Source organism: Ambystoma mexicanum, chromosome 5q (assembly GCF_040938575.1).
Source record: "Ambystoma mexicanum isolate Mex_15411 chromosome 5q, UKY_AmexF1_1, whole genome shotgun sequence".
In the NCBI taxonomy this organism is placed as follows: domain Eukaryota; kingdom Metazoa; phylum Chordata; class Amphibia; order Caudata; family Ambystomatidae; genus Ambystoma; species Ambystoma mexicanum.
The window spans coordinates 525,498,761-525,514,569 of record NC_090933.1 but is presented as its reverse complement, the minus strand read 5'-3'; the positions used below and the strand labels follow the sequence as shown (position 1 = coordinate 525,514,569).

General features: G+C 49.7%; 1 protein-coding gene across 1 annotated transcript in view; it reads left to right on the top strand.

Moving 5' to 3' along the window:
* PRKDC (protein kinase, DNA-activated, catalytic subunit) overlaps positions 1–15,809 on the top strand; it is a 3,362,625-nt gene that overhangs the window by 566,244 nt on the left and 2,780,572 nt on the right. Inside the window, exon 20 of the mRNA XM_069621025.1 lies at positions 12,873–12,992. Within this exon, the coding sequence (XP_069477126.1) occupies positions 12,873–12,992 (120 nt within the window). The remainder of the gene's footprint in view (positions 1–12,872; positions 12,993–15,809) is intronic.

Here is a 15,809-nt window from a genome sequence, read left to right as displayed (position 1 = left end):
CGAGAACTGCCCCCCCATTCTCTGCTTGGAGAAGCATTTGACAGTCAGGAGTTGGAGTGTAGGGCTCTAGCAGGGGAGTATTTGGGGAGGAAAAGTTGGATATAGCATGGTGCTAGGCCCCAGAATGCCTTGCGCATGATGCAGAGGGTCTTGGATTTGATCCTTGCAGCCACCAGGAGCCAGTGGGGATATTTTGGGGCTGGAGAGATAGTCCCTGCTCTTGAGGCCAAGGATAAGTCTTGCAGTCCAATTCTGGATTGGCTGGAGGGCGCGAATGAAGGAAAGAGGGAGATTGAGAAAGTGGCCGTTGCAGTAGTCCAGCCTGGAGAGGACCAGAGCTCTGGAGACATTGACCTTCTGGGGGAAGGTGAGGAAAGGAAGAATGCCTCTGAGGATGTGGAGCTGGAAGTGGGACTTCTTAGTAAGGTCTATGATGTGAGGGATGAAGGAGAGAGCGAAATCGAAGATGGCCCTGGGGTGTTTGGCCTCACAAGATGGTAGGGGTAGAGTGCCCAAAGAAGGTGGCCAGAAGGTAGGAGGAAAAGAGGGTGCAGATGTCCCAGTCAGAAGGGTCTCCATCTTACTGGCATTAAGACAGCGATCGTTCGCTGCACACCATGCCTGAATGGCGGACAGACAGTCACGGATCAGAGGATGTAGTGATTCCATGTGTTAAAATCACATCAAAAATGTCAGTTTACACAAACATTCGTGGCAAAAAGGCTGTGGTTTTGCTGCCGCCATCCATCTAAAGGATGCGGGGGACATCCCTGCAACCCCCAGACCCATTATATCATTTAAGGGGAGTGGGGGAGACCCCCGCTCTCCTTAATTGGTATAATGGGGTACACCTTTACCAGGTCAAACCACAGCATTTTTGCTGTGATTTTTTGTAACAGCAATATTTTTGCCGCGATTTTATTACTGCATACCGATGTAGTAGAGGGAAATTTGAATGAAAGCTCTGCGTCATCCACATAACGCTGGAAATGGGGAGAGGAGGAAATCAGGTGAGCCAGAGGGGTAAGATAAATGTTGGATAGCCAAGGCGATAGTATAGTGCACTGGGGGGCACCATAGGTAGAGAGTCCTGTGCCCTAGTAAACATAGGGACTATTAGGCACCCCATTAAGAGTTAATGATAAGTGAGGTTTAACAAGAACCTAATATACCCCAAAACAAAGTTTGTAAACTCCAGAGAGACCAGTGAGTCTCAGTGAGGGTAAAAGCAGGAATATTTTGCAACACTGTCATTTACATAGAAAGTATGCTTGCTTTATTAGAGGTTTGATGAAGTTCCCTGCCTCATTTTGGGGATCACCAAGGTGAACATACTGGGCCTGGTGCCACCCTGAGCCAGTAGAAGTTGGGCACAGGTGTGGTTTGGCGAGGATTCCGTGGTCACCTCACGTTGGTCCTCGAACATGGTAGGGAGCAACCATGCCAGTGTCTGTGGGGGGATAAGGAGGTGGGAGATGGACCAACCCTGGAAATCTAGGTCTGACTCAACTCCCTTGTGAGACGAAGCAGGGCAATATTTGTGCAGCCTGTCCTCGACTGGGAGAGTCTAAAGTTCCCTATAAGCTGACCGAAACCTCAAGGTAAACGATTTCTTTTTCCACGACAGTGGTAACCAGTGTTTTGTTGCAGCAGCAGCATTACGTGGCACTTCAAATGAGTCCTTTTATAAAAATCACAGGACAAGTGGTGAACTCGTACGTCCACTAGCACAATGTTGCCAGTTCAAGTCTTGCCGAACACTCAAGGTAAAACACAGGGAACAGTCAACAAAGCGTTGTTCCCCGGCAGGATATTCTGGCGCTGAGATAGTGTTACTATTTCCCCTCAGACACATGGATTAAAGGAAAATAAGTGATCAGAAAGCTTAACCGGGTGTTTCCAGCTTCTAATTCACATATTAGAAACATCAAAGAATTCAGCTGAGCACAGACAGCACTAGGGGGAAAGATAGGGGGAGAATTACTATTCGAGTAGAGACCCTTTAGCCAAAGGCCTCAGTTGCACTTGGGGGAGGGCAGCTAGTCCCAGCCTTGACCCAGTTACGGTACTGACCCTCACTAGAAATCTCACTCAGGGGGAGCAGGGCACAAAGCACACCAGTGCCCTTCCCCGGATTCTCAGTGTGCTGTTGAAGGTTGTGCTGAGATGTAAGGTACGAGTGTGATAAGAGGATGAGTTGGGCGGTGCTGGAGGCGAGATGGGCCGCAACCTGAGGTGGTGGTGGTGCTGGTGGAGGTGGTAACTAACGCTTGAGGGAAGCTTTGAGCTAGCAGAAGGATCAAGAGCTGAGAGGAATGTGCAAAGGGTAGCACCCTGGTTAGGAAAGACGGGAAGGAACGGGGAGGCTGGCAGACTAGGCATTGTTAGGGTGATTTATCAGTTTTTTGCTTAATCCCCTCTTTTTGTGAGACCCTCGGCACTTTTTGCTGCACTTCTGGACCTTTTTTTCTTGCTCTCCTGAATCAGTGGAGTCTTTTCCCCCTCATTCATTCTTTTTGCTCTGACCATGGGAACCCTGTTTATTGTGCATTTACTTTATTTTATGGAGTCATGCTTTCCTTCATACTTTATAAAGGCGTCTGTGTTTACTTTTGCAGCACACAGCACCCTATGTGCAGTGTTGCTGTGAGCCCTCTGGGCTCTCCTTTTTAAATTTTTGTATTTACCTTAAGAACTACTGTGATCCTTTTTATCCGTCTTGGCTTTTCCCTTTGAGAGATCACACACTACCTTATGTGGAGTGCTGAGAGGTTACTTAGTATCCACTTTCACTCTGCTCTTGTAAGAATTCTATTACAGTAACAAACATACAAGTATGGCTGGTGGCAGTGGACGTGTTCTACCGGCTTCTGTGCAAATTTTGCTCACACTGTATTCACAGCTTTGGCTGTGCACAGAGGGGTCACCTTTTTCCAACATGGTCACTTCTTTCTTTTATCGCCATTTCTTGTGTGGTTGTTCTTCCTTGGCCCTTCTACCATCCTGGGAGGGGAGGTCCTGATTGGAGTTTTGTCTTCAGCAGGAACCCTTTGTGTAGCCCGATGAGGCTCCAGCGGGTCTGCAATGACAGGCAGCATGGGAGGATCCCGAAACTCTTCTCTCCTTTGTCTTCTGGTGTGCCTGAAAGGAACCAGTTCCCACTGGGGGGGGCTGGCTATCCTTATTGGACAGCTACCCACCCCTCTTTGTAAACTGCAGGGAGAGTTTGCAGAGGATCAGTGTGAAATCCTAATAAAAGGTGAGGTTCTTGAGGCGGAAGGCAAGTCGACAACTGGAACAGAAGATCCGAAGATGATGATCAGAGCCACCTGCAGCCCCTTCCAGCAACTGCGAAGAGACCACTGCTGTCCTGACCCTGTTTTCAAATCGACAGAGGAGCTCCGAAGAGGAAGACTCCTTCACTTTGGCTGGTGGGACCAACTAGCTATAGGACGACCTGCAGAACGAGCCATCCCCTGATGTGCTGTGACCTTCCTGGGCTGCAATCTTCCAATACCAGGGGGCCTCTGACCCAAATGCAGTGCATTGCCTTCCTGTGAATGATTCCTCTCAGAACCTTGGTGAGCTCCAGTTGGACCTCAGAGGCAAGATCCCCCTCCTCAATGGCCCCTCACCAGAGTGCAGGACAGAAGAATCGAGCCGGATTGACTGAGCGGTAAACTTTCATCCTTGGAGCCCGTGAAAAGTTGCCAAAACTGCAGACTGACATGGGAGTATGAATAATTCTTTACTGAGAGTCCTTTCTCTTGACTGCTTCTGGTGACATCCCTTGCAGGGTCCCTTTTTTATTCTTTTTATTAATTTTTAACAGGTGTAAAACAGATACAACAAACATAACTCCCACTCCACCCCTCCCCTTGCGGGGCCGAAATAAACGTCCCATCTAATAGAAGTTGTAGCTTGTGCACTCCAACTAGTATACAGCCAACAGTTGTAGGCGCTGGGGGCACCACTGGGCTCTGTAATATTGCTTTAGGAATGCCACCACGTCACTCCAATCTCCTGCAAGCTGCTGTACATTATTCATTGCATATGTTGCCTATTCCAGGGCCACCAGGTCCCAAACCTTACAGAGCCAGTCTTGAATAGTGAGGATGGCTGCTCCCTTCCAACGCTGTGCGATTAGCAGCATTGCGCAATTGTGAGCATAGTTCGTGCCTTCCTTCGCCCTTTGAGCTTGCTCTCTGTGTCCTCTCCCAACCTCCCCCAAATCCCAGTAGTATTTCCTCCGGAGATGCTTTTGCCCCTTCCCCAAAAACCTGAACCTGGGACTCCTGCATCTCCCTCCAAAATGGTTCAATTTTCAGGCATTTCCACCAAATGTGGGACCAAGTGCCCTCCTCCCCACATGCCCTCCAGCACTCCTGCAAGGTCCTGGGATAAATCTTGTGAAGGCGGGACGGGGTGTAATGCCACCTGACTAGTAATTTATTCCAGAATTCCTGCAATTGGGATGCCTTGGCCACCGTTGGTATCAGCCTCCACAGCCCCTCCCAGTCTTCCCTATTCAATTCCCTCCTGATAGTATTCTCCCAGCTTTCCATGTAGGCCCATGTTGCCCGGAGAGTTGCCTCATCCAAGATCTTAGAGGTTCGATTAAAGGCCCTTTGCCCCATTGTGTGTTGTAAGGAATTGTTCAAAGCAGGCAAACTGGTGGGTGGCTGCCAATTTGATCTCTCTATTTTGGACCCAGTGCCAAATGTGGAAATACTGCAACCTCTCCCGCTCTCCCACCCCAAAAAATTGTTTGGACTCGATGAAGGGTCTTATTGTCGGGCCCTGGAACATATCCCATAGTATGTGACATCCTCCCTCTTGCCGTGTGTGAATGACCCTGGTTCTATTCCCGGTGAAAACTCTGGATTGTTAAAAATGGCGGTTAAAGGGGATGGGAAGGTTGTGAGCCCGTACTTCCTTGCCAATTTTTCCCATGTGTCTGCCACTCATTTCATTATAATACTTGTGCTTTGGCCTTTGCTTGCGAGGGAGCCACAGCACTTTCCCCAGGTCATGCCTCATCACCGCCTAATCCATAGCCACCTACTGTTTTCCCTTGGCACCCAAAATCCATTCCTGTATAATCTGCAGTTGTGATGCCTCGTAGTATAGCTGGAAATTATGGGAGCGCCATCCCTCCCTCCCTGCCTCCCTCCTTAGGGACGTCAGCAGGGAGCGGCTAACCCTTGGCTTCTTACCTTCCACTATGAAGACACCTGTGATTTTTCCCTAACTCTCCAATGAAACTATTTGGGGCCGTTAATGGCATGGCCTGGTGGAGGTCGAGCAGCCAGGGGAGCGTCATCATTTGTACTGCTGTCATTCTGCCCACCCAAGAGATCCTAAGAGTCTTTCACTTGTGGAGGTCCGTTTGGATAGATAACAGCATGGACGGGTAATTAGCTGCATTCCAACCGGTGAGTGTAGGGGTCACCCGTGTTCCCAAGTATTTGGTCCTCCAGGGCTTCATATGAATGCTCAGTAGGCCTTCATCTCTGCAACTTCCCTCCCACTCACTGTACGATTCAGTATTTCCGACCTGGTTATGTTTATCTTGAGGCCTGAGACCGCCCAAAATCCGCTAGCAACTCCCTACATACCCCCAGTGACTCTCCTGGTCTTGTGAGAGAGAGGAGTATAATGTCTGTGAATGAGGCTACTTTGTTGGGTACTGCCGAAAGGAATGCATGCACCTCGCCAGATTCACGCAGGGACTGAAGCAATGGCTCCAGGTAGATTGCGTACAGCAGGGGGGAAAGGTGGCACCCCTGCTTAGGGCCCTCTTTGTAACTGGATAGCCTGAGACAAGGATCCGTTAATAAAGAGGCACGCCACTGGTGTATTGTAGTTGGCCTTAGCCATTTGTAAAAATTCCCCTCCCAACCCCATCTTTTCCATCACTTTGAACAGGAAAGACCACGCCACTCGTCAAGTGCTAGGAGGGCTGCAGGAGTTGAGGATTTGTGTGCCTTTTCTATTAGAGGTGCCTACCGTTTGATGTTATCGAACATCTGCCGCCCGTGTACGAATCCCGACTTGTCTGGGTGAATCAGACCTCGAAGGAATCTCTCTAACCTGTTGACTAAGATTTTTGTATATATTTTGGCGTCCACATTTATTAGCGCTATTGGCCTGTACGCCTTACACCTGGTGTGATCTTTGTTGTGCTTGGGATGGATGCCAAAATTCTACTGCTTTCCCGAAAATGATTAAATAAGCTTGTGAGGTGCAGGACCAAAACTACTGCAAATGCCTTTATAATATGATGCCGTAAAGCCATCCGGACCGGGTGCTTTTATTTGGGGGAAGGGCCGCTATAACCCTCCTTACTACTTCCGCCGAGATCTCCGGTCCTACCGCTTCCCCAACCTCTGCTCCCACCGAGGGCAGTTGGATACTGTCCAGGAATTCTGCCTGCAGCTTTCTTGGCGGACTCTTGGACGAGTACAGTTCTGCATAGTAGCTGGCAAAGCATTCCTGAATTTCCTCCGTGAGGGAATGACTGGGTCTGTGATCATCCGTAATAGCCGCTATGGCATTGCTACCCGCTGCTTCCTTCAGGAGCCGTGCCAGGAGTCAGTCTGCCTTATTGGCCTTGGCATAATACCGCTTGTGGACGAATAACAAGGACCTCTCCGCACTCTTAATTCTAAGGACATAAAGTTGGCCCACTGCCTGCCGGTATTCCTTTATTGTCCTCCTTGAGGGGCCCTTGGCCGCTTGCTTCCTGTTTTCTTCCACCTCAGCCTCTAGGTGGGACTCCAGCAGCCTCATCAGCCTTTCCCTCTGTGCCTTTGCAGCGATAAATTCACCCTCAATCATAGCTTTAAACGCGTCCCAATGGATGCTCTTCCCCCGTGTCCCTGGGTTTGTTAGTGTCTATGCCTTAATGATCTCTGCCTTAATGCCAGTAAGATCGAGATTCTCCTCATCGGCACAGCTGCACCCTCCTTTCCTGTCACTCTCTGGCTGGCCTCTATTGGCCCTCTTCCTGCTCCCACCTGTGAGGCTAAACACCTCAGGTTCATCTTTGACTGCACACTCTCCTTCTCTCCTCACATCTCCTACGTCTCTAAGAAGTCATACTACCAGCTGCACCTCCTCAGAGGTATTCTTCCTTTCCTTTCCTTCCTCCAGAAGCTCACTGTCTACAGAGCACTGGTTCCCCCAAGGCTGGACTACTGAAACAGCCTCTTTCTAAATCTGTCTGCTTCTACTTTCTGCCCTCTGCAACTCATCCAGAACATAACTGTGAGACTTGTCCTTGGCCTCAAGCCCAGGGATCGTATCTCTCCAGGAATGAAATCTCTGCACTGGCTCCCAGCGGCTGCGATGATTAAGTTCAAAACCCTCTGCATTGTCCCCAAGGCCTTAAGGGGCCTGGGGCCTCAATACCTTCAACTCTCTTTTCCTAAAAATCTTCTATCTTGAGCTCTTTGCTCATCCGCCTCCAACTCCCTCAGGGTCAGTCGCTTCTCCAAGCAACAAATTGGTGGTAGATCTCTTTCTTCAGCTGGGCCCTCCCCCTGGAACAGCCTCCCTGAAACTTGAGGAGAACCATCTCTGGTTCCGGAAGCACCTCAACACCTTCCTCTTTGCTTCTGCTTTCTCTCCTTGTCTCCCCTTCTGAACTCCTGGCTGAAATGAAACTGCACTGGTCACCTGGCTACCCTCTAATCTCGGGTCCAGGTCCCCTCCCCCGCCAGTTGCACCCCTCATTGTCTTCCTGGCATCCCCCGCACTTGGACTGTTTTCTGTATCCCTACAGCCCCCTACCAGCACTTGACACCTGATGTCTGCACTTACCCTTGAACTTGCCACCAGCTGGCCGCACTTTTTACTTTTGCTTTATTTATCTATTTTTACTGTTGTTCCCATGTACTGCACTGCCCCTTCCCCCCTGCACTTTCTTCCCCTTCCCATGCACTTGCGCAATCTCAATGTCACCTGGCATAGTAAGATTGTTGTCTCTGTCTTCCCTATTTTCCCCTCCCTTGCCTCGTCGCGCCTTGAAACACTTGTGTATAGGTGTGTTATAAATGCCATATCATATCATACCGAAGAAGGCCTTTATCTTTTCCTCCAGCTCCCCCCTCACGACCGGGTCCTGCAGCAGCTTTCCCGGTACTCTTCATCCCCAGATTGCCAGTCTGCGTCCTGGTAGGCGCAGCTCCAAGGTAAACACTGCGTGGTCCGCTATTCCTAATGGGCTCACCTCAATGTCCTCGACCGCTCCCAGCAAGGGGGCCGACACCCACACATAATCGATGCGGGATTGTGTTCCATGGCCATTAGAGAGGAAAGTAGACCCTTCCCTGTCCCCCTTCACGCCCCTCCACGCATCCCGTAACAAGGCAGAGGCAACTGCCCCTCCTTGCAAGCTGTTCCCAGAACTCCTGTCCCGTTCCAGAAACCAGGCCAAATTTAAAGTCGCCTATTAGTATTATGCGACCTTTAGAGAACTCCTTGAATATTCAGTAGTTCCCTCAAAAAGGCTTCCTGCCCTTAATTAGGTGCATATATTGAGACCAGTGTATAAGTAACACACATATATTCCCCCACTACTATTATAAATCTGCCTCCTCTATCCGCATTTGAGGCCTTTAACCTGAGATCTACCCCGATCCTAATAGCGCAGTGCCACCCTGCATTTTCGTCGGGCTGGAGGCGTAAAACATTCAGGAATAGCCCTGTAATTTTTCTTGCCTGGTCTTTTCTTCAAGAGGTGGTTTCTTGTATCGCGAGCACATCTGAGACTGATTTCCTTGTGAAATGCTTGAATTCTTTCCTCTTAAACTAGTGAGTTAAGACACCCTACATTGTGTGTTGACCATTTGAATTGTTCTTCTTTTGTTTCTTTGTTTCGCCTCCATTTCTCTCCCCCCGGTATCTCCCCCTCTCCACCTGCCTAGCCGCCCCTTCCTCCACTTCCACTTCCCTTGCCTTGTTCTCCCAAGACTTCCCTTCCCCTTGTCCTGTGGTTGGGCCTATTTTCCCCCCCCCCCACTTGCCCCCAGCTGCCCTCTCCCCCCTCTCCTCCCATTCCCACCTCCTCTAACCCCTCTCCTCATGCCCCCCAATTCTGGGATGCCCCCCCAACTACCCTTCTCACCATTTCACTAACCCTCCCTCACCTGGTCGAACCCTAAAATGGAACGTCGTCCTGCGCTCCCCCAGCCCAATTTCCTATTTCCATAATCTATCACCCCTTTAGCAGATCTGCGTGTATACTCCAGTTCCCTTGCTGTTAGCCATCATCCATTTCCCCCTCTTCTACCCCTCCCGCCTTGGGGGCGGGCACCGCAATATGACTCTCCTGCATTGTTCGTTCCCATGGTCGGGGGCCTCCTGCGATTCTCCTGGTGGAGGGGGGTGTGCCTCCTGATGCTCTGGGTTACGTCTAGCTGCAGGAGATTGGCTCCCTCTGGGTCGATGTAATGCGTTTTTTGGCACGCCCCCATCCCATTCAAGCACCAGTCTAAAGGAGAATGTCCATTTGTACCAGAGGCCCCTGCAGTCCAATTCCCTTACCACCGCCCCATATGCTTGCCTTCTCTTGAGCAGGGCCTCTAAATTTCCTCACAGCCCCCTGAGCCGATGCCTGGAGAGTTCCCCCGCACCGCAATGTGTGCAGATGCTGACTGCCACAACCCGCCATGTCCTGGAAGAGGGAAATTGAAGTGCCTTGCTATAGCACTGGCTCCCTCGCCCATGCCGCTAGTAGGACCTCTTCAGGACATCCTTGGTCTGCTGCTTTTGCCCCTTGCCGTTCTGCAGCGTTCTGTGCATCCTGTCTAGCTCGATCTCCTCCGGGCTCGTGTCACCCAGGATGTCTGCAAAACTCTTCCGGGCCTCCCCCCCAAGACCTTGTCCGCGACTGTCTCAGGCAGGTTTTTTATCCTTATGTTGATCCTTCTTGATCTATTCTCCATGTCTTCCATCTGCAGCTCTAGATTTTGCGTTGCCACATTGAGTCGCTCTATGGCCTTGCTGTGCGCAGTAGTGTCCTTGTCCACCTCCTGCAGGCCGCTTTCGAGGAGGTCCGTCTTCTCCCCCAGTTGGCCGACCTCCTGCCTCATCTCTGCTAAGGCTGTGTTTATGTCTGTCCTCATCAATTGGAATTGGTCCTGGATTGCCTCCGTGAGCGATGTTTGGAGAGTCATTAAGTCAATGTGGAGATCCTGCCATGAAATGGGTTCAGCCACTCCTGGCACCACCGATTCCCTTTGTTCCGCCATGTCCCGGACTGCTTTGGGTGGTCCCTTCGCCTCACTCGGAATGGCCTATATCATTGGGATGGTGCCCAGTGCATCCCCCGCGTCCGATATCTGCTTCAAGGCCTTAGACTTGGCCTTTGACAACTGTCTCGCTGTCCCGACTTTTGAGCCTCTCTAGTATGTTTCTGCGGAGGGGAATCCCTCGGGGGTCGTACCTCAAGCAGCTGCGTGTCTCCCTGCTGCTGTCGTTTGAGAACGGGTTACCCCCTGCTGTTCATGGGGGCTGCCAGAGGGTGCACCACCAGTCAGACCAGTCCTGCTCCCGACCCTCCTCCTGCACCCCCAAACGGCTCGGGAATCTTCACTGTCCAGGGACCACTGGTTATGGATGTCCTTGTGGGGCCTTCCGGGGAAGGTATATTATTTTGAGCTCCCTCCTGCAGGGGCACTCTCACCCCTATGCCCTCTCCCGGGAAGGGGACGGGGCCTGGCACACTCCTCCACCGATGCCTCCTCCTCACCGATGGGTTGTTGCTTGGGCCCGCTTGGAGCTCCTTCTTTCTTGCTTTCTGGTCCCAGGGGCTTGGACTCCACTCCTAGCTCTGCTGTGGCCCCGGGGCATCCCTCTTCACCGGCAGTACCAGATGTCTTGTGGCAGCAGTGCCCTGGGATCCTTCCTCCTTCAATCCTTGCAGGAGCCTCCTCCACCCGACTTCTGGTGGGGCCCCTACTTCCTGCCTTCTCTCCGTAGTGCTCTACTATGCTGGTAAATCATGGGTGCCTCTTGCGCTCAGCCTCCTCCTTCTCGTTTTTCTCCTCCTCCAGTACCTTGAAATGGGGCCACCGCTTCCCCCCCCTGTGCTCATCATCTTTCGTATACGATATTGGAGTCTGCCTCCCTCCGAGCCTCCGTGGTTCCCGCTGCAATAATGTGCAAACTGCCAGCAGAGTGCTCTGCAAGCATCCCCTTCTTCTTTTCCTCTGGGGTAAAGGTTCCTCACAGCCCCCTAAGCGGATGGCCGGAGGGTCCCCCGCACTGCAATGTGCGCAGATGCTCACTGCCGCAGCCCGGTGCGAAGTCGGGCGCCCCTCTGGGACTACGTCTCAATCTGTGCCTCTGCTGCCCCACAGGCCATCCACCCACTGCCTGGTGTCCCAGCCGCTGGCCATGGTTTCCCTCGGCAATCAGTGACCGACTGCGGCATGGAGAGCTCCCTCATCTGCCCCCCCCCCCCCCCGCTCCAGCCGCTCTTCCTGACCGGCAGTGTTCTTTCCTTCCCCAGCTAGCCGGTGCCGGTGAGCCCTCTGTCACCCCCGCCTGGGGCTAAACTTGAACTGCTCCCCCATCCCCCCACTATCGCCCGGTCCCGCTTCCACCGCCTCACTGCTGCTTCAGACGTGGGCTGCAGCAGCATGGCCCCGCTCACCGTTCCTTCCTCCGGGATCCTGCCTGATCATTCCCTGCCACCCCGTCGGGTGAGGCCAGGGGTTACTCTGTCTCTCCGCTCCTTCAAGTGGCTTTTCTCAGCATCGTGGTCGTGGAAGAGCCTGTGAAATAGAATGGGCTGAAGGAGCCTCTGCCGACATGTCTATCTGGTGTCGGTGTCCATCTTCAAATCCCCTCCCAGAGTCCCTTTCGTCACCAAGACCAAGGAACATGAGACTGAGTCCACCGGTGCTGCACCGTGAAAGAACCCAGCTGTATCTTCATCACTCCTCAGGTACTGTAGGACTCAGTGTAGTACTTAAGTAAAGTCATTTTGTCGCTTCTGTGTTGCTGGAGTGTTGATTCTAGTGTTTGGGTGTTCACCCATACCGTTCACCCAGGCCTAAGGCTTGTGAACCTCTAGGAAGCCTTTCTCAAGGTAAATAAAAACACAATAAAATAAAAACAATTAAAAAAAGAATTAGAACTCTAACCATAACACTGCAGTGCTAATAGAGGAATTGTAATATTAGAGCAAACAAAGATCTGAACCTTAGTTAGAATTTAAGTTAATCGAACAGGCACCTACATTTATAAACTTGATGGGTGTAATGGTCCTCATTTATTGTTAGACCATGAAGACGTTCTGAAAGTAAAACAGTCATCCCAATGGTGCTTCTATTTTCCTTTTTTTTTTTTTGCTGCATGATGATGGCATTCCCACCAAACTTCGGAGAGCATCATTTAAAATATTGGGCATTAAGGAAATCACCAGAGCCCACCCTCTGAAGGGATATATTATATGCCATGCTCCTCTGTCTTTAGTCTACTGATTGATATGAGTAACCAGCCGTCATAAACCTGTGGGGTGTCTGTGTGGACAGCTCCAAAATTGAGAGCCATGGGGCGACATGCCGGTAATGTGCAAAACATCCAACTAAACAAATCAGTAAATGTGTAATAGAACTGGGCATGAACGAGATTTGGGCGGCCCCTTTTCCTCATCAAATAATATTTGTCTTTGTCTGATTTCTCTGGACTTTAGTAAATGTTATTCTTTAGATTTCAGCATAAGAGCCATTCGTCATGTAGAGAACATCAGGCTTAGAAGTTGATTGCAAACACTGTATGTTGAACCATTGTTTATTGTTAATCCATGTTTTTTGTTGTATGTATTCTCTGATAAAGATGATGTAATCTTTTACTTGTAGGTATCATCAAAAATGAAGCAGTACAAAGACGAGTTGTTGGCGTCTTGTCTTGTTTTTATACTCTCACTACCTCACAGCATCATCATGCTAGATATGAAGGCCTACATTCCTGCATTACAGGTTTGTGAAGAAATGATTGAATTCGTAGCATGCGGTTTCATGTAATGGCAGAAATTGAGAAGTTGGTATGCTTTCCCTGCTTCCAAGCCCATTCAGAACTCTATGCTCTTGGTAAAATATGCACCCATTTGTTCATTCACCATACGCCCCAACCACAACCTGACTCCTAACCTGTCACTCCCTCTTTCTCAAAGCATTTTACAGAATAACCCAACTACACACCCTCAATATTCTGACTCGGCCTCTACCCTTCTGCCGAATCTCTTCTCCCTTTTCACAACTCCACTTCCCTATCAGTCGCAACCCGCTCAAAGTTCCAACCTAGTACAAATTGCTGAATTCCAAATTACTAAATGCCAGATACATCTCCAGAAAAGCTGTTCTCATAACCTACCTTGTCTGTGACGACAACCTCAACATCACTGACATCCTTGAAACCTGTATCACCGACCATAACCTCTGCCCACTAGAAGCCCTTGCCCTTGCCCATGCTTTGTGCCTCTAGCAGAATTGTCTGGCGAGGCGTGTGAAGAGGAGGTTGGGTAGCTATCCTTTCCCCCTCCTACCTTCAGCTTCAGTCCAAAGCCTCAGACTCCTTTGATCACATCACTGCCAAAGGTTTCATAAACTCATTGACACAACGTCATCTACAGACCTCCCAATGTCAAGGGTTTCTTCATCTCAGAGTTAGGGTCACCTGGATGAAATTTCTCTTCTCTCAAATACCATTGTTGTCTTAGGCAATTTCAACATTTGGACAGACCAACCCAACAACCCACTCTCTGTTGAGCTTCTCAATTCATATGACCATCTCAACTTCTTCTCCTTTCACCAACCTGGCTCCACCCATATCAACAGTCATGCCCTTGATCTAGTCTTGACACTTGGCCTCACTGTCACTGATCATGCTACTCTCTGTATCTCTTGGTCCCCTCATACACTCATTACATTTCACCCTTCTTCCAAAATCCAACCAACTAGAATCTAGCCTCCTAGAATGGGCTTCTCCATGCTTCCTTGATGCAACCTCTCACCGACCACATTCACTGCTGACTTTTCACACTGGACGCTTCTTCTCTCAACTTTAATGGTAGTGATCTACTAGACAAACACAGTTCTGCTCTCAAGATATCTTTGGATTGCTTTGCCCCTATCCACACCCCCCAGAAACAGTTCTCCAATGAGCTCCCCCTGATAAAGAGAATGCGATACACAGGGGTGCCGCTGGAGAGAATGGGGCTACCAAGATGAAAAAAATCTCTTGTCATTAACCGAGGCATCAAGCCAGCCCTGATTATAACAAACAAGCCTTATTTTCTCATGCCATCGTTAACTCCAATAACACTGATGCAGTAGTCATTCTATCACAGCATCATCAAGCAAAGTTCCATGAATCCATCAACTGCTCCCTCACAAAATGTGTGCAGTCAAATGTGTTTTTTTTTCAGAACTAAGATCCAGAACATCAAAACGAAAGTCTGTTGTACACCCAATTCAACATTCTCCTCGCAATCTCACTCCACTTCACCAACTTTTGTTATTTCCACAATGCAGACATCCTTCAAGTCATCAAGACTGCTGGTCACGTATATAGCGATATTACTAGGCGAAACAACTGGCTGTAGTAAATGACTGGTTACATGTGAATCCCAACCTGCCCCACATCAACATGGAGAAATCCTGTATGACTGGAATTTCGCCTATTCAGTTACTATATACTATAGAGTGGCAAGAAGAAATTGCCACTCCCAAGCATGACACGTCACTTTCTTCAAGTATGGTTGGATGCACACCAATAGAAAGGGATGGGGGGTAGGGGTAAAACGGGTATGGTACCAAGGGAGCCACACACTCAAAAGCAACAGTTAGAAAACCTTTATTTATAGGTTTTGTTGGGTTGGTTTAATGCCTAACTGGCCTTAACTCTAAAGGGATTGCTCCCTCAACTGATGTTTCTAAGGGCGATCATTCTCTGGAAGTCCAAAACCAAAGTACGTCTCTGTTCAAACCTATGCTTGGCTCCACTCCTTTTTTTTTCAAAACTTTATTTTCATTTTCATAGGGGCATTGCATGAGTACACATTGTCTTCATGGTAAATCTCATGTACAACTTAACTACACAGTAACCCCAACTTTTGAACTGCCGCCCACCCCCCAAACCTCCACCGTCCCCCAAAAAGTACTTGGTCAAGATCAGCTCAAGCCCCATTCAAGGTGCCTGGGGTGGTACCGCTATATTTAGCTGCGTGTTTTGGTCTTTCCACGCTCTGTCCACTGTTTACATCCTGCCTTCTAATACAGGAGTGCCCTGAGCAGTCTTGGTCTAAAGTGTTGAGTTTCTCTGTCCTTCACAAACTCTATAAATGGGTCCCATATTGACAGGAATTTCTGGTATTTCCCATATCTTAAAGCTCCCACTTTCTCCATCGCCAGTATGCTCCATAGCTTGACCCACCAGCATGCAGTTATGGGTCCGTCCTTATTTTTCCAATTTTGGGCTAGGGTCAGTCTTGCTGCCATCAATAGTTGTGTTACCAGACGCTGGGTAAACCCCATCTACTACCGCACCCAATGAAATCACTTTAGGATTGTGTGGGAGTTGCCGCCCCGTTATGTGCTTAATGTGCCCCAAGACCTCCTTCCAGTATATATCTTCCTTGGGGCGTTCCCACCACATATGGTACAAGTCCCCTCTGTGTCTGCATTCTCTCCAACAAGTGGGGGATAAGAAGAGTTCATTTTGTGCAACCTGTAGGGCGACAAGTACCACCTGTAGCATAGTTTGAAGGCAGTTTCCTTGACTGTGGTACACACCAA